This window comes from Zonotrichia albicollis, chromosome 7 (assembly GCF_047830755.1).
Source record: "Zonotrichia albicollis isolate bZonAlb1 chromosome 7, bZonAlb1.hap1, whole genome shotgun sequence".
NCBI classification, from domain to species: domain Eukaryota; kingdom Metazoa; phylum Chordata; class Aves; order Passeriformes; family Passerellidae; genus Zonotrichia; species Zonotrichia albicollis.
Window position 1 is genome coordinate 2,050,298 of NC_133825.1, and position 24,181 is coordinate 2,074,478.

Here is a 24,181-nt window from a genome sequence, read left to right on the forward strand (position 1 = left end):
GGGTCTTGCTCTCTGCCGAGACACAGATCTTTGTTATTCATTCTTTTCAATTCCATTCTTAGCTTAGCCTTCCGAGAAACCTTTTCCTTTCTATTTCTTTTTAGTTTAGTTATAATGCAGTATATATATAATAAAATAATAAATCAAGCCTTCTGATCATGGAGTCAACATTCTCGTCTCTCTCTCATCCTGAAAACCCCTGTGACCACGGTCACATTGTCCCAGCCCGCACCGGGTTTGCAGGCTGTGCTGGCACCTGTTCCCGCCAAGGTGCCCCCTGCTGGGGCTGGGGCACGACAGGGCTCTGAGGTATTTACCTTTAGCACGAATGGCGACACGGCCGGCGGGAGGCCGGTGGATTCCCAGGGCCATGGCGTCTCGTTGTTGAATTTGTGGACACTTCCCTCATGCCAGGTGACTGTGTGTCTGAGGGACCCTGTGCGTTTCTGGCGAGAAGCCAAAACCAAGACTAATGAGATGTTTGAGCCTGCCTCCTCCTGGCATCTGCTGGGTTGATGAGGAGGCTCCTCTGGCTCTGCCGGTGTTGCAGGGGCAAGTGGAGTTGACCTGGCTCCCGTCAATCATCTGGCCTTGTCCCTGAGGGGCCCAAGGACCAGGATACAGCACATGCTATGACTTTGCCAGGGGCTTCCCAGGCTTTCCCTATGCTCAGGGGTGTTACTCATAACACTCATGAACCGCTTTTGTATAAGCTGGAGAGGGCAGTCCATGATGCTGTTGCTCAGCATGGTTTGGGGTCTGCTGAGGTTATGCATATTCTCCAGAGGGTTGCTACGGACGTGCTGACGCCTCATGACCTCGATCGTGTGGCACATTCTCTTTTTGACCATGTGCAGTTTGGTGTTTTTGAAACCAAGTGGGCTCGTTTGGCAGCCCACGCGGTGGTGCAGGATGCTGCGCTGGCGCCGCAGGACCCCAGGTGTGGGGTTGTCGCTGACGTGCTGTTGGGCACGGGGCTTTATGTCAATGTTCAGGGGCAGGCTGGATTCAATTCCCTTGTGCTTGACCAGTGCCACATGCTGGGCTTTGCAGCAATTGTTCAGACCCTGGAAATGGCTGCTCCAAGGCAGCCATTTGCAACCATCGTCCAGGGGGTTGATTTGATGAGTCTTTCATGGAATTTGCAGCAAGGCTGACTGTGTCTGTGGAGAGGCAGGTGCCTGATCCTGTGGCAAAGAGGATTGTGATTGCAAACCTTGCGAGGTGTAATTGCAATGATGCTTGTAGGAAGGTCATAGTGGCTCTGCCTGGTTTTCCTACTGTCTCCCAGATGGTGGAGGCCTGTGCAGACATCATCCCCTTGGGTCAGAAGTTGGCTGCCGTGGCTGCCGCTGTGCAGCCAGTCTGGGATGCACCGGAGGGCAGGTGGCCACAGCAGGGGAATGCGCAGGCTGGCAAGAAGCAGGGGAAGAAAGCACAGAAGGTCAAATTCCCCATGTTTTTGTGTGGTCAGTGTGGTAGGCCGAATCACATGTCCAATATCTGCAAGGCGACTGTTCATGTTAATGGCCAGGGTTTACTGGGCTTGGGAAATGTGAAGCGGGGCGTGCAGGAGGGATGTGCCCAGATAAAACTTCTCTCCAGACCCCGGAGCCCATGGAGGTCTCCTTTTCTGGCTTGCAGCCAGCACCCACGGATCAGCAGGTGTGGATTTCTGCACCGCAGTAACAGTTGTCTCAGAATCTTCTGAGATACACAAGGTTCCCCAGGATGCCTTTGGTCCCTTGGGTGGGGGCATGAGTGCTCTCCTGATGGGGAGGTCTTGCGCCACCCTTCAGGGCATCACTGTGACCCTGAGGCTCAATGATGCAGATTTCACAGGGCAGATTTGTGCCATGGTCTCCACACCCACCCCCTCCCGTCACGATCCCGAAAGGGACACGACTTGCTCAACTTGTGCCTTTTAAATCCTCTGTTCACAGGACAACTGACCGGTCACATGCAGCTGGTGGCTTTGGATCCACTGGGCCACCACAATTTTGCTGGACTGCTGTCCTGACCAAGGACCATCCTGAGATGCTGAGTACCCTGATCCGTTCCTGGTGCAGTGCCGTGGGAGATCCACCTCCACGGGCTTCTCAACAGCGATGCTGACATCACGGTTCTCTCCCTTGCCGCCTGGCCCCCAGTGGCCCCTGGATCCAGTGGGGACATCTGTCAGGGGCCTGGGAGGGACGGTGCAATGCTATGTGAGCCAGCGGCCCATGCTGGTCACGAACCCGGAGGGACAGACAGCCTGGGTTAGGCCTCATGTTACTTCTACTCCTCCCAAGTTCTGGGGGAGGGATGTTCTGTCTGTCTGGGGGTTGCGCATCAGGACAGATTTTTGATGGGGGCCACTGCGATGAAGGGCGCAGTGTCCTACACCTCTTATATGGTGGCTGGTGGACAAACCTGTCTGGGAGAAGCTGTGGCCCCTCCCTCAAGATAAATTGGTTGCCCTTCAGAATCTGGTGCAGGAGCAGTTGGACCAGGGTGAAGCCAACAGGGGGGCTTTGTACAAACCACGAACCAGACAGGGCTACTGTAGAACGTGCCTCAAGCTGCTTTATTTTTCAGCATCAGTCTCATTACATGATTATGACAATGGGAAGATGCCAGCAGCTCACATTCCAGGCAGCAGACCAGGAACTTAATGTTACAACTTACTTTATAAGTTTCTTGACCAATCACACAAACCAAAAGCACATTGACAGTAGTTCTATCCAATCACGATAAGCACATACCTTTGGTTAAAACAATGCTTTCTTATTTTGAATACAATACCTACTTGTAAGCCTTAAAACACAATGCACAGAGCTCCATTATTAAACTTTAATCTCTCTTATATCTTGCTAGATAAACTTTCTGTAGCTTAGAGAGCTATTCTAGACAAGTGTTAATACACAGACCATTGATCTATTTGCCCTTGCTTTTCTACAGTTTAAATAATTTTTCTGCTGACCTATCTCATGGCTGCTGCATAGCTCTGCTCACAGTTCTGCTGTCTCTGAGGCCTGCATCTTGCAGCTTTCCCAAAATCCTCTAATTTTGTGGATTCCTACACAGGGTCATCTGGAGCCTTCTACCAGTCTCTGGAAGACTCCTGTCTTCTGCATCAAAAAGAAATCTGGGAAATGGAGGTTGTTGCAAGACGTGTGAAAGGTTAATGCTGTGATGGAAAGCATGGGAACATTGCAGGCGGGCATGCCATCTCCTACCATGCTTTCCACAGACTTGCTGGTCCTCATTGTGGATCTGAAGGATTGTTTCTTTTCGATTCCTTTGCATCCCGATGATAGACCGAAGTTTGCCTTCTCGGTGCCAGCAATTAACGAGGCTGAGCCCGCACAGAGATATCAATGGAGGACATTGCCTCAGGGCATGCGTAATTCTCCTGCCATATGCCAATGGTATGTGGCCCGTGCCTTGTCTGGAGTTCGCAAGCAGTTTCCTGATGCGGTCTGTATCATTATATGGACGACATTTTGGTGGCCGCATCCACCCAGGATGAGCTGCTGAGGATTCAGCCTCGGTTGCTCGATGCTTTGCATGCTCATGGACTGCAGGTGGCTCCAGAAAAGGTCCAACAGAAACCACCTTGGAAGTACATGGGGGTCAAGATTCTGGAATGGACAATCTGTCACCAGGAGGTGCAATTTGTGCATTCTGTGAAGACACTGAATGATGCTCAGAAATTGATAGGTGTCATCACTTGGTTACGTCCATATTTGGGATTAACCAATGCACAGCTGTCTCCTCTGTATGATTTGTTGAAAGGAGACTCTGATCTAAAGTCGCCTCGCACACTGACCCCTGAGGTGTGTAAGGCGTTGGAGGTGGTTCAGCAAGCTGTTTCGGCTTGTCAGGCTTATCACATTGATCCCTCCGTGTATGTCACTGTGTTCATCACCACTCCAGATTCGCATCCCACAGGTATCATTGGTCAATGGAGTGACAAATGGTCTGATTCCTTGCACGTTCTGGAATGGGTTTTTCTGCCCCATCAGCCGCAGAAGACGGCAACTGCTTTGTTTGAGCTAATTGCTCGCTTGATAATCAAATGCCTACAACGGTGTTTGCAATTGATGGATGTGGATCCTGCAGAGATCATACTCCCGGTGCAACGGAAGGATTTTGACTGGAGCTTTGCAAACAGTGTGTCCCTGCAGAGTGCTCTGGAAAATTTTTCAGGGCAGATCACTTATCATCTGCCTAGTCATAGGCTACTGCATATGGTAAAATTCACACAAATCTCTTTGAGGCCCAGGAATAGTCAGGAACCCGTGCAAGGACCCACCGTCTTCACTGACGGTTCAGGGAGAACGGGAAAGGCCATTGTCACCTGGAGGGATGGATCTGAGTGGCAGGTTCTGGAAGGCCATGAGGATGGGTCAGCCCAATTGGTTGAACTGAGGGCTGCTGTCATGGCATTTGAGAAATTTTCCCAGGAACCTTTCAACTTGGTCACGGATTCCGCCTGTGTGGCTGACATCGCACAGCGGTTGGGTCGCACATTCAGTTTTGAAGGAGGTCAGTAATCCTGCCTTGTTTCATTTACTGAAGACCTTGTGGTGTGCCATTCAGGCCCGAGTTCATCCATTTTATGTTCTGCATGTGAAGAGTCACACCGATTTGCCAGGTTTTATAGTAGAAGGTAACGCGAGGGCTGACAAGTTGGCTAACCCAGCGTGGGTAGCGCCTCAGCCTGATACACTTGCGCAGTCCAAGGCATCCTGTGGGTTTTTCCACCAGAATGCACATACCCTGCAGAAGCAGTTTCAGCTGACGCCAACTGAGGCTCGTGACATTGTCGAGTCATGTGACTGCCATGCACTTGCTCTGCCTTTGCTGGCAGGGGTAAACCCCAGAGGCCTTAGGGCCTTGGAGCTTTGGCAGACCGATGTCACCCAGATTGCCGAGTTTGGCCAGCTCAAGTATGTGCATGTCACTGTGGACACGTTCTCCTCTGCGATGTGGGCTTCGGCTCACACTTGGGAAAAGGCTTGTGATGTCCTTGCCCACTGGAGGCAGGCCTTTGCCGTTCTGGGCATACCTTCTGCTGTGAAAACCGACAATGGTCCTGCTTACACATCGCAAAAGTGCGGCAGTTCCTGCAGTTGTGGGGTGTCTTGCACAAGTTTGGTATCCCTCATTCTCCAACTGGTAAAGCTCTTGTAGAATGCGCTCATGGTACTCTGAAGCAGGTTCTTCAAAAACAAAAACGGGGAATGCAGGGTGAAACCCCGCACAGTCGGTTGGCAAAAGCTTTGTGCACAATCAGTCATCTCACTGTGCCACAGAACTCAAATAATCCTGTCATTTTGAATCACCATCTCTTGTTGCAGGCTGCAGATGAGGCACATCAGCCTCGAGCGAAGGTTCGGGTGTGGAATTTAGTCAACAAACAGTGGGAAGGTCCCTATGACCTATGGTGTTCAGTCTGGGCCTCCCCAGCTGCCCTTGGTGAAATTTTTTTCTTCACATGCTTATATCCTCTATGAAGAAAAGCTCCAGAATCTCACCCTTCCATGCCTCCCAGGCTACTCCTGTTCTGTCCTCAGTCTCTGCCCCACTGACCCCAGGGCTACCAGCTTCTACATCCTGGTTATGTGATGAGGCCTCCATCCTGGAAGATTTTGTGTCCTCTCCAAAGTCTGTGAAAATGGAAAAATAGTGATCAAAGTTATTTTCTCCCAAATCTTGCAGTGACGGAAGAAAGGTCAATATCTTTAAACTGAATGAGGGTGGATTTACATTTGTAAGAAGGAGGAAATATTTTACAATTATAAGAATGGCACAAAACTGCAACAGTTATTCCAGAGAAGTGGATTTCCCATCACAGGAATTCCCATTCTAGGAGCAGGAACTTTGTGCAGCCTGACCCAGTGAAACCCTCTCATCCCCAGGGACAGAATTCCTCTTCTGTGGGTTCTCTGATGTGCTGGGTGCCCTCACAAGGCTTCTGGCCAGAATTTCTGCTGAGGGCAGCCAGGCTGCTGCAGGGGCAGTGGCCTCACAGCCATCACCATGGCAGCCCTGTGCCCTGGGCCTGGCTCTGCCCTTTCCTCTGCCCCTGCCTTGGCTCTGCTGGCATGAAGAGTTTTGTCATTAATATCTTGTCCTCAGGGTGCTGGGGCCAATGGCTTCCCAGTCAGGCTCCTGGAGCAGAAGTGGCTTTTCAGAGCCCAGCCAGGAATGAGCCCTGAGGCAGCAGCTCTGCAGTGGTGGCCACCAGGCCGGGCTGCCAAGGGAGGCTTCTGGCCATGGCCTGCAAGCAGCTGCTGCTGCCAAGGTGCCTTTGGTGCCTCAGGCTCTCCCTGGCCCAGCTCCCAGCACGGCACTCTGCCCTTGTGCCCGAGCCCTTCCCTGTGCTGGGGCTGTCCTGGGGCTTTTCCTGCAGCAGGACCTGCCTTGCTCATGACACAGGAAAGGCAGTTCCTGCTGGAGAAGGAGGCTCTGCCTGCAATGGGCTCCAACAGCTCCAGCAAGGCCCTGTTGAATTCAAAACTGCTTCCTAGAGCACTATATTCTAATAATTGTTGGAGCTCCTGAACTGTGGAGTAAATGAATGTAGTTAAGGTCTTTCTTCTAATCATGAGTAGAATCAATTAGAGGAATATTTATATAAATCTATTGGGTATCCCATCATTAATTCTGAGGGACAAATTGGGTTAAAGTTTCAATTCCACCTCTCCAATCCTTTACACCTTTGAAAAATTCTGGGGCTGGGACTGGATCCAGCTACTCCCAGTCTCCTCTCTTTGAAGGAATTTTAGAAGTCTAGGGGCCCTGCAGGGGTTTGAGGAACCATGGTGGCTGTTGGGTGTCATTTCTCCACTTCATGATTTAGCAGGAGTTTTTCCAATAAAGAAATGAAGCTTTTGCCTGAAGCTCCCTCTGTGCCCATGACAGGAACCCCTGTGAGTGTCTGGGCCATGCTGGGTCTTTGGCAGCCTGGGGACTCCTGGGGTGTCACCATGGAGCCCCCGTGAGTGCCTGTAACAGATCGGTGCCTTTGCAGCCTAAGGTGCCCTGGGATGTCACCATGGAATGGTTGCGACTGCTTCGGACCACAGGGCTCTTTAGCATCCCAGAAAACCCTGGGAGGTCTCCATAGAGCCCCTGTCTGTGCCTGTGACATTCCAGCTCTGGAACAGCCTGGAGACTCTTGGAAAGTCCCCATGGAACCAGTCTGAGGGCCTGTGACAAATCTGATCCTTAGCAGGCAGCCATCACCAGGACCCTGTTGCTATGGTCAGTTTCCATGGCAACCATCAACAGCCCACTGTTGCTACGGTCAGTCCCTTGGCAGCTCCATGGAGATTCCATGACGGGGTGGTTGCCATGGACACCAGCTCAGGCCTGCAGCCACAGCCTGTTGCCATGGCAACCATTGGCAGCACCATCCCCAGCCTCATGCGATCCCAGAACCACAGAATTGGCTGAGCTGGGAGGGACCCATCAGGATCCTCCAGTCCAACTGCTGGCCCTGCACAGGACACCCCAACAATTCCAGCCTGGGCCTGGCAGCACTGTCTAAACGCTGCTGGAGCTCAGGGAGCCCTGGAGCTGGGACCCTTCCCTGGGGAGCCTGGGCAGGGCCCCAGCAGCCTCTGGGCAAAAACCTTTTCCTGACATCCAGCCTGAGCCTGCCCCAACTCAGCTGCTGCTCCTGGCCGGGAGCCCCGGCGGGGCCGGACCGGCGCCCCCTGCGCTGCGGCTGCTGCTGCTGCCAGAGCCGGGCGGGACTCGGAGACAGGGAACGGACACGGGGGACAGCAAAGGCCTGGCGGCTGCAGGGATGGTGGCGCTGGGGCCGGGGCCAGCACAGAGCTTCAGCCCGCAGTTAACCCCGAGGCAAACGCTGGGAAAGGCTCCATTTCAGCCTTTCTTTACAAGTCACTGTGAAGGGACTGAAATGAAAGGAGAACAAGCAGGGCCTGACTCTTTCTCCTTTGGAAGGAGCCCCAGGCCTGGGGCTGTGAGGGGCCATGAGGGGCCCCGAGGGGCCGTGAGGCGCCATGAGGGGCTGTGAGGGGCCATGAGGGGCTGTGAGGGGCCATGAGCGAGGTGTGAGGGGCTGTGAGGGACCATGAAGGGCTCTGAGGAGCCATGAGGGGCTTTGAGGGGCCATCAGTCATGAGGGACCATGAAGGGCTTTGAGGGGCCATGAAGGGCCATGGGGAACTCAGAGAGGCCATAGGGGTCTGTGAGGGGCTGTGGGAGCCCTACCCCCTCATGGAAACAAGGGTCCATTGTGACACTGCAGAAACAAGGAGATCATTGTTGACAGTACAGAACCTCATGGAACCAAGGGTCCATTGTGACATTGTGGAACCAAGGAGACTGTTGTTGGCGGTACAAAAGCTCATGGAACCAAAAGTCCATTGTGACATTGTGGGGCCTCATGGAACCATGGAGACCATTATGACACTTCAGGACCTACTGTCCCTTCAGGACCTACTGAAGGGGCCACTGTGACTCTGCAGGGCCTTGTATAACCAAGGGGCCATTGTAGCATGGCAGGGCTTCATGGAATCAAGGGGATCACAGTGACACCCTGGGACTCCATAAGGGGCTGTGGGGCTCCATGAGACTTAAGGGCCATCCTGACTGTGGAATTAAGGACACCATTGTTACACTACAGGGCATCATGGAACAAAGGAGGCCATTGTGAACCAGTGGGGGAACACGCTGAGACCATTGTGACACTTCAAGGGCCGTTGTGGAACTGCAGGGCATCGAGGAACCAATGAGACCATTGTGACATGGCACGGCCTCATGGGAGCAAGGAGCTGTTGTGACACTATGGGGACTTGTAGAGCTGAGGGGCCCTAGTGACCCTGTGTGGCACCATGGAACCAAGGAGAGCACTGTGACACTTCAGGGCTCTGTGGAACTGAGAACTCGTGTGACAGTGAGGAGCCCAATGGAACCAAGGGCCCATTCTGTACTTCAGGGGTTCACAGAACCAAGGTGCCGTTGTGATACTGCAGAACCAAAAGAGACCATTGTTACACTGAGGGGCTTCATGGAACCAAAGAGACCATTCTGACACTCCGAGTCCCCATGGAACCAAGGGGCCATTGTGACATTGTGGGTCCCCATAGAAGCAAGAAGCCAGTGTGACACATCCAGGCCTGGTGGAACCAAGGGGTCATTATGACCCTGGGGAACCCAATAGAACCAAGGGGCCATTTTGAGACTGTGACCTCATGGAACCAATGGGCCATTGTGGCATTGCGTAGTCCCATGGAAACAAGGAAACCATTTGGAGACTGCAAGGTCTCATGGAAGCAAGGGGCCACTGTGCCACTGTGAAGCCAAGGAGACCATTGTTATATCACTGGGCCTCATGGAAACAAAGATCTATTCTGGTCCTACAGGGCCTCATGGAACCAAGGGGCTGTTGTGATGCTGCAGGGCCCCAAGGATCCAAGAACATGGAACAGGTCTGGGTGGCTGGGCCTCCTGGGGGCTGCCTGACTGGCCCAGCTGGCCTTGGCATGTTGAGGGTTGCTTCTCATCAGCCCATGAAACCCTGGAGTTCTGTGCTCTCTTTCCTGTGGGAAAGAACTGTCCTTCTCCTCCACGGGTTCATGGCCGAAATTGGGATTCCTCCTCCAGATTTGATTATATCCAAGAATTGTTCCCATATGAAACTTGCCAGGACAGACAGCTCTGGCTGGCCTTGTGTTCTTGGGGGCCACCTTTCATCTGCCTTCAAAACACTGGGGGCCTGTGCTTTTCTTCCCATGGAAAAAGACGTCTGTCAAGTCCAGGCATACATGGCCAAAATTGCGAATCCACCTTCAAAATTCCTTATATCTAAGGATAGCTCCCAGACAAAAGCTGCCTGGACTGTCCAGGTTCCCTTGGTTTCCTGAGGGCCAGATCTCATCTGCCTTTGAAACAGTGGGGCTCTGTACTTTCCTTCCCGTGGAAAAGAACCGTCCTTCTTGTCCTGATGCCCATAGACAAAAGTGGGGTTTGGCCTCCCAAATTCTGTCTGTCCAAGGATTCTTCCCTGACAACAGATCTAGCTGGCCTTGGCCTGCTTGGGGCTGCGTCTAAACAGCCTTTGAAACACTGGGACTCCACCCTTTCCTTCCTATGGACAACTGTCATTCCAGTCCAGGAACCCATGGCTGAAATGGAATTCCACCCTCAAAACTCCCCATATATCCAAAGACTGCTTTCAGACAACAGCTGCAAGGGCTACAGGCCTGTCTTGCCTTGGCCTCTGGTGGCTGCTTCTCATCTTCCTTCAAACCCTGGGGTTCTGTGGTTTCTTTCCTATAGAAAAGAACTGTCCCTCCTGTCCAGGTGCTCTTGGCCTCAGGCACTTGACCACTCCATAGGGAAAGAGGAGCTCTGTGCTCAGTGGGATGGAGACTGAGGACAGCAGAGGAGAGCCCTGGGAGGGACTGAAGGGTGGTTTCAGAGATGTTGGATCCTTTTGACATAGTAGAGAACAGGCAGAGAAAGGAAGAATTAATGCCAAGGGAACCTGGGGAGGCCGAGACTGGACACCAGGAGAAAGGAATTTCCCTGCCAGGGCAGGGCTGTGGTGCAGCACGTCCCCCACAGGGAGCCTGGAGCAGCCCAAGGCTTTGTGTGGGCAGGCAGGGGCAGGCAGGAGGCAGAGCTCTCAGCAAAGGAAGGGGCCAGCCAGGTGGGGCAGCCAGGAGATGCCGACAGCCTGCAGAGACAGAGACACAGTTTGCTCAGCATCAGAAACACCTTTTCTGTTCTTGTCCCAAACTGTCATCACTGTAACCAGTTCTCTCCTCTACCTTGAACATTTTGTCAGTCTTGTGCCACACAGGGATCTATTTAAAGTACAAGAAACTTCAGTATTTCAATCTCACTTCAAGTTCACGAGAAATTTTTTGAGCCCACCCTGATGGACAGAATCTGATGCAAAGAGCACCAAAGCTCAAGAGGCTCATTAAAGTCCTTGTGCTGTGTCTGTGCTGCTGAGCTGGGCCGGGCTCCTGGCCCACAGGCAGCTCCTGGCAAGGGCAGCACTGCAGAGAGACAGCTCTGGCCAGGAGCAGCTCCTGTGCTCAGCCCAGCAGGGCTGGGGCACTGCCAGGGCCCCTCAGGGACACCAGCAGGGCACAGACAGAGCTCACAGGGGCTCAGCACTGGCAGAGGCTGTGGGATGGCCCAGAGGGGGCTGTGTCACAGCAGCACTTCTGTGGCTGTGTCATAGAGGCACAGAGCAGCTGGGATGTCAGCAGAGGGCTGTGTGACAGCCCAGGGTCGGTTGTGTGAGGTCACAGATTGGGCTATGACATCACAGAGTTTGTTGTGTGAGGTCACTGAGCAGCTATGGCATCATAGAGGGGACTCTGTGACATCACAGAGCAGGCTGTGATATCATGACATGGCTGTATGGCATCATAGAGCAGGCTGTGAGGTCAGAGTGTGTGCTGTGACATTACAGAGTGGCAGTATGACATCACAGGGAGGGTTTTGTGGCATCACTGAGGGGGTTGTGACATCACACAGCAGTCTGTGACATCATAATGTGAGGCCATAGAGCAGATCCTGCTTTCATAGAGTGTGGATCTGGGGAATCAGGGAGTGGGTTGTGACATCACTGGGTGGCTGTGTAACACCATAGAGCAGGCTGTAAACTCACAGTAGAGATTGCGAAATCACAGAGTGATTTTCTGACCTCACGGAGACTTCTGTGACATCAAAGAGCAGCTCTATCACATCATAGGGTGGCCTCCCAGAGTTGGCTCTCTGACATCACAGATGGCAGTGTGACATCACAGGGGACTGTGTGACATCACAGGGGCTATGTGAGGTCGCTGGGGAGGTCACTCTGCCCCGGCCCCCCTCACAGCTCCCCCCAGAGCAGTCCAACCCGGCTCGTGCACAGCAGGGTCCCCTGTCACCCCGGGTCCCCCCCACCCCACAGCCTCCCCCAGAGGATGTTCCACGAGATCGACTCCAGAGCCAGACACGGGGACAGGGGCCGGGGCCCTGGGGGTGGCACAGGGGGACAGGGACCCCCCGGCAGCGTCCCCGTGTCCCCCAGGGCCAGAGCCTGGGACAGGGCTCCTTCACCCTGTTATGAACGAGGGCTTGAGAGCGCTGAAAAAATCTCCAGCAAGGGATCAGAAAAATCCATATTAAATATTAAGGGACAGCAGCACAAAGTTCCTTGGCAAGAGTCACTCTGCTCCTGAGTGGACTTCAGGCACACCAAGGAAAATAAAGCAACAAAACCAAACAAAATCCAGGAAATGAAAACAGAAATTAGCCCAGAACTGGGGCTTTCCTTCCTCTGGACAAGAACTCTCCTTGGACAGGTACTCATGGTCAAATTTGTGATTCCATCTCCAAGATTCTCTATTGTGACAGACTGGAAGAGATTGTTGGATCAAAACATTTCATGTGTGGGCGAGGAAGGGGCAGGTCCAGCCTTGCCCTGCCCTGGAGCCCCAATCCCCCCAGAGCCTCTATCCCAGCCCAGCAGTGTCTGCCAGTCCCTGGCACAGCACAGGCAATGCTCCACAGCCACTTCTGTAGCCCTCAGCCCAGCTCCTGAGGGACCAAATGAGCCCAAGTCCCACCTGGGGGAAGGGCCCAGGAAGACCAAGGGGTATTGAAGGCTGACCACAAGGCAAGCACACATCTTGACCCTACCTCCTCTTGGAATTTCCATCTGAATACTGCTGGAATCCAGGATTTAGTATCTGTGTGTGTGCTTCTCTCTATCTTTTGTTTCTTTTGCTCTTTGTGTGTCTTCTTCTCCTTCATCTAATTCCCTCTTCTTGCAAATTTTGAGTAACTTAAAATTGAACAAGCTACAAGTTGGTGAAGTCGAATGGGCCAAGTTAATGCTTTGAGAAATATTTTTTGTTGATTGAATGTCATATTAAACCTTTTGCCAAAGTTTCCCTGATTTTCTAAAGGTGCCAGTAAAGGTGGTTTGGTTGTTTTGACCTCTTGATGATCTCGTCAGTATTTCTCCAGTGTGTCCAACTCAGAGGACACAAACAATTGTAATTCATTTAAAATGTCTCCTGGACTGAGTTCTCTGGGGGATGGGGGTCAGGGCTTGTGTGTCCTGCTTGGCACAGCCCAGGCAGGGCTTTCCCAGCCACATTCCACACTCCATTTCCCAGCTGGAGCCGCTGGTGCCTCTGAGTTGTGCTGCCCCAGCCCCAGGGACGCTCTCCTTGTCTGCCCATTCCCCCACGGTCTCTGGGCAGGGATGGCCTCAGTGGGGGCTGCTGACATCCTCAGCACCTTGGAGGCTGCTGCTGAATTTTCCTGCTCCAGAGGCTTGTTCAGCCTTCAACTCTTAAGTTCAGGAATTCAGTGTCCCAGGGCTCATTCACATTGAGAACACCTTAAAAAGCCAAGCCTCTGGGAATAATCTGATTAAAGTTTTCAAATCATTTGTGGTTGATTAGTCAGATTTCAGAAGCCAATTCAATGTCAATACCCTGAATTTAAAAAAAACAGCAAGAAAATATTTTTTAGGTCCTGTAATTTTTTTTTTTTTACTAGTAATTCATTGACATGTGCAATGTCCAATTGACATTGAATCCAAGTACCTCCTCATGCAATTTGACTGGGTATGAAAATCAAGACCCTTCATGGCTGACAATCAATCTGACTCTGTCCCTGCCCCCCACCCCACCATTTCCCCCACCCAAGCCCTGGCACTCAGAGCAGCCTTGTGCAAATCTGAGCTCCCTCCAGCCCAGGCTGCACCTGCAGTTTTCAGCTCCTTGGCTCCAACTCCCACCTGCTTTCCTTGGAGAAGGAGCTGCCTGAGCCACAGAGGGATGTTCATTTCTTGTCAGCCAGCAAAGGCAAGGGAAGGCATAGCTCCATCAAATGCAAAAGTCATTAATCTGCTGGATATTGAATCCACTTTGCACAGCAGAAAGCCTCAGAACAATGGAAAGCACCTTCTGTGCCCAGCACAGATCCCAAGGTCCCCCCAAAGCCTTCCTGCCCTGATTCTGCCCAGATTTGCTCTTTGCACACACGAGTCACAGGCTGAAGTCAGGAGCTCCCTCCATGCTCAGAGGGAGGAAAAGAGAGAAATGGGATGAAGAGCTCTCCTGTGCAGAGCCAAGGTCCAAGTGCCCCTGCAGTGGGACCCACAACTCAGCAGGTTTATGTCTTTTGGGCTCAGGGACTGGTGACACTCAGAGGCACAGAAAGGTTTCATGCCAACAAACACAAATTGAATATTTGAACAGTTTAATAACCACCACAGCTCTTCTCTCAGCTCTCTGGAATGTCCCAGCATCATCTGACATGTCCACCATCCCCAATAGATTTTTATGCAGGAACAGTTTTAGACATAGATATAGGAAAAGGTAATTCTGTAATAGATATAAAGACAATTAAGATGTCGCCTTATGTGATATTTATTTAAATTTCAGAAAGTTTGGGCAACTCCCTGAAGGCCAAAGCATGAAACCAGTCAGTTATGAGGCACTTGAATGACCACAGAGCATCTGGTGGAGGAAATCTGGGACCAATGGGAAGAAGAAATATCCAGCTGCTCTGGTGAATAGATGTCCCTAGACATGGCCATTTAACCAAGAGAGATGGAAGCACTTGATAGAAAAGAGAGGAATTAAATAATAGACTGATTATTGGTGACAAAAGTAGATGGGAAGATCAGTATTTCTTCTCCTGCCATCAGTACGCTTCCAGGAAATCCCCGTTTCTGGTGGGAAAAGGTTGCCATTCCTTAAGAGTACTCAAATTGCACAGATAATCAATATTTGCTTGTATATTATGGAACTAACAGGTATTAAAACCTGAGCCCCTTTCCAGGCAGACATCAGTTGTGCGCCCATGAACAGGCAGTGCCTCTTGTGCCCTGAGGTGCCCAGCTACGATTGGATCACTCCGAGAGCACCTGGGGGAGAGCAGAGCACCTTGCAAGCTGCAGGTCCCTGACAGCCCCGCAGGGCTCCTGTCCCATCAACATCTGCTCTGCTCCAGTCTGAAACAGGGCCCAGCATGGTGCCGGGATCATCAGAGAGCTGAGATGTGTGCTGGAAATCAATGCCCTCCCCGTCCCGCAGCAGCCCTGCATTTCCCTCCTGCAGCCTTGGTCTCCAGCACAGCCATGGAGACTCTTTGGGCTCTGGACTGTTCCTGCAGCCCCCAGGGAAGCTGAGCTCTGCCTTTGGCACAGTCAGGCCTGGCCAGCGCAGGTCATGCTCAGCAATTGCTTGTGTGTGCCTGGCCTTGCTGTCAGTCCCTGGCAGTGTCTCTGTGGCCCCTTTGTGGCTCTGTGCTGGCCCAGCCATGGTGGCCCAGCCCCTGTGCAGGCCAAGCCCAGGCCAGGAGCATTGCAACTGGGAACGGCCCCTGTGCCGTGGTGCCCCAGCAGCCTTGGGGCTCTGTGCCCCATGGCCTCCCTGCTGGGCAGCCTCTGCCAGCTCCTGCAGAGCCCCTGGCATCTGTGGGGCTGCACAGACAGCCCTGCCCCGGGCTCTGCCGGCCTCTGGGCCAGCAGAGAGGCAGCCAGGGCTGGCCATGGCCGGGAACAGGCCCTGAGCCCTACAGGAGGATGGAGCTGGGCCACAGCCAAACTCAGCCCAGGCCAAAGCTGGGCTCAGGAGCCAGGGCTGCCAATGCTTGGGCACAGAGGCTGGCGCTGACAAATGTCCTGGGCCCCCTCCCTGCTCCGTCCATGCCACCAAGGGCACAGAGCAGCCTCCTCTCTGGGCCACTTGCCTGTTTGCAGTGCCTTGCACAGGCGCTGGCCCTGCCCCACAAGGCCTGGCCTGAGTCCTGCCCCTGCACGCCCAGCCAGGCTGAGATGGACACTGATGGTTTCTGGGCCAGCCTCTCGGAGCCCAGCCCAGCTCCCTGCAAGCTCTGCCAGCTGCCCTGAGCTCTGGGCAGCACCAAGGGCCTCTCCCCAGCCCAGCCCAGCTGGCTCTGGCCCCACAGCTCTGCTCAGGCCAGGCTGCTCTGGCCACTGCCCCACAGCCTCAGCCCCTGCCAAGGGCACAGCAGCAGCTGCAGCTGCCACAGGACTCAGCCCCAGCCATGGGGGAAGGTGCTTGGCCAAGGCCAAAGGAGGCTCCCTGGCTGCCCTGCTCCCCATCGGGCTGAGGTGCTGAGAGCTCTGCAGCCCCTGCTGCCATCCCATCTGCCTAGGGCAGCACAAGAGCTGTGGTCTTGGAGCCCTCAAGAGCTGCTCCTGCTCCAGGCCCAGGGCCCATGCCGGAGCTGGGCCTGCCAAAAATCTGTGCCCATTTCTCTTCATTGCTGCTCTGATGGCAATGGATTCTCAGCCCCTTGGAGGTTGATGATGAGAGGCCTCTTTTTTCTTGAGGTCTTCCGTTCAGAAATTCAATGTAAAAGGCTCATAAATATTTGTTCCAAACACACCTGAACAAGAAAAGCCCTTGGGAATAATCTAAGTTTTCAAGTGTTCTTTGGTTAATTAGACAGAATTCAGAAGTCTATTTAAAGTGAATATAGTGTATTTAAAACAATGCAGAGAGAACTGTTTTTTCGTGTTTTCTGATTTTGTTCATAGATTGATATCAGCAATGTCCAATTGATATTGACCCCCAGCACCTCTTCATGCAGTTTGAACAGATATGAAAATCCAGACCCTTCATGGCTGAAAATCAATCACACTTTGTCTCTATCTCCTCCCTACCATTTCCCTCATCCATCCCCTGGCACTCAGAGCAGCTGAGGAATGGAGTCACATCCAGGGGTGTCCCCAGGGCTCAGAACAGGGGCTAGGTCAGTTCAATCTCTTTGTTGCTGATCTGGATGAGGCCATCGAGAGTACCCTCAGTCAGTTCCCAGATGAGCCCAAGCTGGGTGGCAGTGTGGCTGTGCTGGAGGGCAGGAAGCTCTGCAGATAGATCTGGACAGGATGGAGCCATGGGCCCAGGACAATTGGATGAGGTTCACCACAGCCAAGGGCCAGGTCCTACCCTGGGCTTACAACCACCCCAAATCCCTGGCCCTACCCTGCCCCTGATCCCCACAGCCTGTCCTGTTTCCTTCATCCCTGCATTGCCTGGGACTTTGTGGGATAAAGGAGCTCTGCTCTGGCTATGGAGGGAGGTCCAAGTGCTACCACTGGAGTGAGAACCACAATTCATCACGTTTGTGTCTTTTGGGGGGTGTGGAACTGGTGACACTCAGAGGCACAGAAAATTTCTCTTCATGGCAAACAGGCCCCAGTTGAACAGGACACCATTTCATAACAATCACAATCCTTCCTGAGATATGTGCAACGTCCCAGCAGCATCTGATGAGTCCACCATTCACAGGTGATTTCCATACTAAAATTAATTTCAGACAAAAGAACAATTAAGTTCTTGTATCAGGATGCTCATCCTGGAGTGGGGGCAAAACAGCTCCAACAATTCCTGATTTGCCAAGCTGTCAGTGGTGGATGGAGATGGGAGGTCAGGGTGCTCTTGGTGTTGAGGAAAAGCTGAAAGCAGCCTGACTCATTTCATCTCCTCATGGCCTGGCTGATGTCTCTTCTTTCCCCTTCCACCCATTGGCTTTTGTCTCCCACCAGGTCCCCCTGTGAAGAGCCTGACTCTGTGTTCTCCATCCCCTCCTTGCTGGCACTGCCAGGCTGGCATGAGGAGCCCCTCAGCCTTCCCTGCTCTGGGCTGGACAAGCCCAGCTCCCTCAGCCTCTGCCCAAAGCCCAAGGGCTCCAGCCCCACCTTGGAGGCCCTTCCCAGACCCTGCTCCAGCTGCCAGACATCTTTCCTGCCCTGGGGAACCCAAACCAGGCCACAGTGACCTGGATAATCCCAGTCCTTGATGTCCTGGTCACACAACCCTGGCCCCTTGTCCCCTGTCAGGCTCTGGGGTGGATCCTGTGGAACATCCTTTGATGGAGGCTGTGGCTCCAGGTGGGCTGGGGGGATCCCGGGGGACAGGGACCCTGCTGGGCATGAACAGCATTGGACTTGTTGGGAGAAACTGTGAGGGGGAGCTGGGGCAGAGTGACCAACCCAGTGACCTGACACAGCCCTGCTGGGATGTCACACAGCCCCTCTGGGATGTCACAGCTTGCTCTGTGAGGTCACAGCCCATTCTCTAATGTCACAACCAAATCTCTGATGTCATCATCTGCTCTGTAATGTCAGATCTCTGCCCTGTGATGTCACAGCTGGCTCTGTGATGTCACAGAGACAGTCTATGATGTCATAGATGCTAAATGACCTCACATAACCCACTCTGTGATGTGACCTCATGTTAGCAGATCATAAGTTGTCTCCACCAGCTGAGCTGACACCTGGAGCTTGTTCTCCAAATCGCCAGGCCTATGGAAAGCACACAGTGCCCATTGTGGGATAAGGGGAACTGGAAGTTCAGCAGCCTCGGTGTCCTGCCAGCTCAGCCAGGCCCACGGGAATATTGGGGTCCACGACCACCAGGGATCACCAGAGAGACCCCCAGGACAGAAGAACACATGCAAAAGGGGAGGGGAAACCTGTTAATGCTTTTGGGGAAATGATTATCATATGTACGTTTAGTCCAGGACAATCAATGAATATGTGTGCAAAATACAGAATATAAACAGAAACTTTCCTGTGCTCAGCATGCACGGCTTTGGGAGAAGCTATCCCCTGTGAATCCAGCTGAATAAAGAATGCTGCTTCTTAATGCTACATTGGTGTTAAGGAGTTTTCTGTTTTACCAAATTTTTGGTAACACTCCCACTGCCAAGGAAAGCTCTGTCTGCTGCTGTTCACAAACAGAGAAGGGCTGGTGGCAGATGTGGGGCTCGGAGGCTGCCTGGGACACAGTAACAACGAAATAATCAAGTTTTCAATGTTCTGTGAAAGAAGGAGGGGCAGCAACAAAACTTCTGCACTGGAATTAGGAAGGGCAGACTTTGGCCTATTCAGGATGCTGATTTGGGGAGCACCAAATCAGGTCCTGATTTTTTTAAGGGAAACAGCCCTTAAAAACAAAGGGATCCAGGAAGGATGGGCACATTTCAAGAAAGTAATCTTAAGGGGGAAGGAGCAGCCTGTCCCAGTGTGGCAAAAGATGAACTAGTCAGGAAAACGACTGTCCTGGCTGCCCATGGAGCTTTTGTGGGAACTCAGGGGAAAAAAGGACTGGCAGTTCAGGAAGTGTTTAAATATGTCCTTAGGTTATGCAGAAAGAAAATCAGAGAGGTGAAAGCTCAATTAGACTTAACCTGGCCAATCCTGTAAAAACAAAAGTTTGTATATAATATTTTTAGCAAAAGGAGGGAGAAGGAGAACCTCTACTCTTTCTTGGAGGCAGTGGAGAATATAGACACTAAAGATAAGGAAAAGGCTGAGCTACTTAACACCTTGTTTTTCTCAATTTTCAATATTAGGACAGGCTGTTCTCAGGACAAGTGTTCTCCTGAACTGGTGGATGGGCACAGGGAGCAGAACAGACCCCTGGAATCCAGGAAGAAGCAGTTGGTGACCTGCTGAGCCACTCAGATGCTCACAGGTTTATGGGATCGGATGGGATCCATGCTAGGGGGATGAGGGAGCTGGTGGATGAGCTCCCCAAGCTGCTCTCCATCATTTACCATCAGTGCTGGCTCAGCAGGGAGGTCCCAGAGGACTGGAGGTGCCAGTGTGAGCCCATCCCCAAGCAGGGCTGGAAGGAGGAGCTGGGGAACTCCAGGCCTGTCAGCCTGACCTGGGTGACTGGCAAGGTTATGGAACAGATCACTTGAGTGCCATCACAGGATGGCTGAGGGATCAGAGACAGCCAGTGTGGATTTAGGGGTGGCAGGTCCTGCCTGACCAACCTGGTCTCCTTTTATGACCAGGTGACCCACCTGTGGATGCAGGAAAGGCTGTGGATGTTGTGTGCCTGGACTTCAGCAAAGCCTTTGACAGTGTCTCTGACAGCATTCCCTGGAAAAGCTGCAGCCCATGGCTTGGGAAGGTTCTCCTCGCTGGGACATTTAAGAGCTGGCTGGAGGCTGGGCCCAGGGAGTGATGGGGATGGTGCTGCACCCAGCCCGTGTCCAGGCACTGGTGGTGTCCCCCAGGGATCTGTGCTGGGCCCAGTCCTGTTTAATATCTTCACTGATGATCTGGGTGAGGGGATCGAGTCCACCATTCACAAATTGCAGATGGCACCAAGCTGGGTGTGAGTGTGGATCTGCTGGAGGGCAGCACAAGAAGACACAGACTTAAGCTGCACCATGGAAGGTTCAGGCTGGACAATAGGAAGATGTTCTTCACAGAAAGGGTGAGTGGGAACTGGAACGGGCTGGCCAGGGGGGAGGTGTCAGAGTCACTGTCCCTCTCCAGTGGCACTTAGTGGCATGGTCTGGGTGACAAGGCAGTATTAGGGCATCGATTGGACTTGATGATCCCAAAGGTCTTTTCCAGCCTATTTGATTCTGTCATTCTGTGATGAATGGGACACTCTGGGGCCATTGTGACACTGCAGGGCCTCATGGAACTATGGGGACCATGGTGACAGCATGCAGCCCCACAGAACCAGGGGTCCACTGTGGTGCTGTGGAGCCAAATGGAACCAGAGAGTGCACTGTGACACACTGGGTCCTCGTGGAACCACAGAGGCCATTGTGACACTGCAGGGCCTCGTGTAACCAAGGGGTTTCACCATTTTGACACTGCAAAACCAAGGAGACCATTGGGAGACTCCAGGGTGCAGTGGAACCAAGGGGCCATTCTGACACTGCGGGCCCTCATGGAACCAAGGACATCTTGGCAGACAACACCAAGCTGGATGTGAGTGTGGATCTGCTGGAGGGTAGGAGGGCCCTGCACAGGGCCCTGGACAGGCTGCATCCAGGGCCCAAATCCAACAAGGTGAGGTTTTAAAAGTCCAAGTGCTGGGTCCTGTCCTTTGGCCAACAACAAGCCCTGCAATGCTACAGGCTGGGGACAGAGTGCCTGGAAAGCAGCCAGGCAGAAAGGGACCTGCAGGGACTGATGGACAGCAGGCTGGACCTGAGGCAGCAGTGGGCCCAGGTGGCCAAGAAGGCCAATGGCTCCTGGCCTGGACCAGGAATGGTGTGGCCAGCAGGAGTAGAGATTCTGTGCCAGCACTGATTTGCCCCCAGCTCTGCACACAGATATTGCTGCTACAGCTCCAGAGAAGGCAACAAAAGGGCATCTGTGCAGAAAACATCGCTTGCACACCTCTTAGTTTTTTATAGCCACTGAGAGCACAGCCCCTCATTGACACAGTCTGTGCCCACAAGGAAGGTGGAGAGAAATAAAATGAGAAATGGTACAAGGAATGGCTTTTCTTTTTAGACAATATGAAAAAAGTAAAACAAAGGAAAAGAACCTCCAAAATGAAACCAACAAGAAGGCTCAAAAATGTCTTTTATTACAAGGGATTTTCAGAAATTGGCCAGCAGTTTAATGTTCCTGAAACCATCCAGTCATCAGTCTCCTCACTGCAGCCTTGAGCTCCTGGTTCCTCAGGCTGTAGATGAGGGGGTTCAGGGCTGGAGGCACCACCGAGTACAGAACTGAAAGGGCCAGATCTAGGGATGGGGAGGACATCGAGGGTGGCTTCAGATAGGTAAAAAATGAAGTGCTGATGAATAGAGAGACCACAGCCAGGTGAGGGAGGCAGGTGGAAAAGGCTTTGTGCCGTCCCTGCTCAGAGGGGATTCTCAGCACAGCCCTGAAGATCTGCACATAGGAGAAAACAATGAACACAAAACAACCAAGTGCTAAACAGGAACTCAGAGCAATGAGCCCAAGTTCCCTGAGGTAGGATTTGGAGCAGGAGAGCTTGAGGATCTGTGGGATTTCACAGAAGAACTGGCCCAGGGCATTGCCATGGCACAGGGGCAGGGAAAATGTATTGGCCGTGTGCAGCAGAGCATTGAGAAACGCACTAGCCCAGGCAGCTGCTGCCATGTGGGCACAAGCTCTGCTGCCCAGGAGGGTCCCGTAGTGCAGGGGTTTGCAGATGGACACATAGCGGTCGTAGCACATGATGGTAAGGAGGGAAAACTCCATTGAGATGAAGAAATAAAAAAGAAAGAACTGAGCAGCACATCCAGTGTAGGAGATGTCCCTGGTGTCCCAGAGGGAATTGTGCATGGCTTTGGGGACAGTGGTGCCGATGCAGCCCAGGTCGCTGAGGGCCAGGTTGAGCAGGAAGAAGAACATGGGCGTGTGCAGGTGGTGGTCACAGGCTACGGCGCTGATGATGAGGCCGTTGCCCAGGAGGGCAGCCAGGGAGATGCCCAGTAAGAGGCAGAAGTGCAGGAGCTGCAGCTGTCGCGTGTCTGCCAATGCCAGCAGGAGGAAGTGGCTGATGGAGCTGCTGTTGGACATTTCCTGTGGCTGGCCATGGAGACCTGTTCATGGATAAAGGACAGAGTTAGGAGAAACTTCTTCCAGCAAAATCAAAGCTATTTCCCACAGACCTTTCTCCTGTAACCCTCTGACACCCTTTTGATTTTCAAGCAGATTTTCCTTCAGCTCCAAGTGGAGAGCCCTGGCTAGTGCTGGCTTAGTGGGATTTGACGTTCAGGGCAACAACAGACCGGGTTTTTTATAATTCAGCCTTGCTCTGCAGATAGGGGAGAAAGACAGGGACCTGTCCTCATGTTCCACTTTGAAATCTTGTTAGTACAGCAGGCCCTGTCAGCATCTGCACCCTCACTGCCAGAGAGCAGAATGATAAAATCTGTTTAAATCCTCTAGAGTATTTACAGCTCCTCTTCCTCCTCTCCTGCTGACCTATTTTCGGATGTCAGAAACTCTCAGCATTTCTGCTGCCCTCAGCGAGAACAGAGTGAGTTCTCTGAGACAAGGTGGTGAGTGGAGATTTAGGGGAGGAGGTCTTTCTCCCTGTCCTGTTCCAGGATTCCCTGGGCTTTCTCCATTCTCATACAGAGGATGATAACTCTCCCATGTTTCCTTTAAAAACCATCCCAACACTGCTGAGAGCAGATAGATCCCCCACAGTCCACCAAATGTCCATCCCCTTCTCAAGGTCTCAGCCACACATTTGTACCCAAGGACATGCAGGGCTCATTTCACCAACCCAACATCATTTTCCCATTCTAGAATTTCTGTGCCTCACCCTGGGGCTTTCAGATAATGCAGAGATGCTCTAGGACAGGTTTGCACCATGAAACGAAGCTCCAAGCTTGGACTGAAATCTCAGGGAAACTCCCAAGTGTCCTTATGATGGCATTGGATTGAGGGAAATGCAGCTCCTTCCCTGGCTGCACTGACAGCACTGCCCAGAGCCGGGCACTGGGGACAGCGTCACCCTGAGCCAGCTGTGCCCCCTCCAGAGCCCCCAGGGCCGGGCAGCTGCTCCCAGCCCTGTGCTCTGCAGAGGGAACTGGGCCCGGGGCTGCAGAGCTGCCCCACGGCTCTGCTGCAGCTCTGCCTGCACAGGAGGGGCTGCAAGCCTTAGAGCCCTGGCCCTGAGGGCAGAGGCTTGGCTGGGGCACACGAGGGAGGGAGCTTGTTCAGAGGGAGGGGCTGCACTGGAGGGGATGCTGTGGACATCTCTAAACTCTGCCTGCCTCAGCATTGCTGGGTTTTGTTTTCTCTCATTCCCTGATCTTCTCTCTGCTTCCTGGAGATTTTCCTCCTGCAGGTGTTTCCCTGTGCCTGATCTCTCCCTGCCAGCACTCATAAACCCCAAATCTCTGTGCACTCTCCTTGGCCCTACAGAACCCTGCCTGTTTGCAGGGCACTGGCTGGGGCAGGTTCTGTTTGCAGCTTGGAGAAAGGACAGCTCAGCCTGAGCCTGATGGCTCCATCAAATTTGATGCTGGTGCTGTCCATGGGCAGAGTGGCTGAAAGCACATTAAGGATCTCCTGTGAACCTACTGATAACTAAAGTAACAGTTTAGATATCTCAGGCACTTGACAAAATTCATAACCAATAATTCATACTATCTTTAACATTTAACCCTCCTTTCCTGCCATTCTCCAACAGCAGGAAACTGAATACAAAGACTTAGGACATTTCCACATTTTTGTCAAAAACCCTTTCTTGGAAATATTCTATGAATTATCAGAACCCCTCAGCATATCAGAGCTTCATGAGCATTTCACCTCCTCTGCACCAGAAATATTCAGAGTTTTACTCACAGAGTCTGTAGGCATTGGGATGTTCCAGCTTTAGGAGATCACTCCAGGAGCTGCAGCTGCATT

At 52.6% G+C, this 24,181-nt stretch overlaps 1 protein-coding gene across 1 annotated transcript; it reads right to left on the reverse strand.

Annotated features, from left to right (window-relative positions):
* Window positions 1-577: 577 nt before the first annotated feature.
* Window positions 578-22,336, reverse strand: LOC141729542 (olfactory receptor 14J1-like). Its single transcript, XM_074544249.1, has 6 exons — window positions 21,420-22,336; window positions 19,627-19,689; window positions 2,049-2,186; window positions 1,217-1,412; window positions 683-962; window positions 578-597 (listed from the first exon to the last, which is right to left on the reverse strand). The coding sequence occupies exons 1-6, from the start codon at window positions 22,334-22,336 to the stop codon at window positions 578-580; spliced, it is 1,614 nt and encodes a 537-aa protein (XP_074400350.1).
* Window positions 22,337-24,181: the final 1,845 nt, after the last annotated feature.

Bases quoted from the DNA above. Each gene is read 5' to 3' on its own strand.
- LOC141729542 (XM_074544249.1), bottom strand. From the start codon at position 22,336: ATGTCCAACAGCAGCTCCATCAGCCACTTCCTCCTGCTGGCATTGGCA. The intron at 963-1,216 runs GTTTGCAATCAC...CGTGCCCAACAG, and splicing joins TTGCAATTACACCTCGCAAG to CACGTCAGCGACAACCCCAC. The intron at 598-682 runs GTAACACCCCTG...TGGGCCCCTCAG, and splicing joins GCGGTTCATGAGTGTTATGA to GGACAAGGCCAGATGATTGA.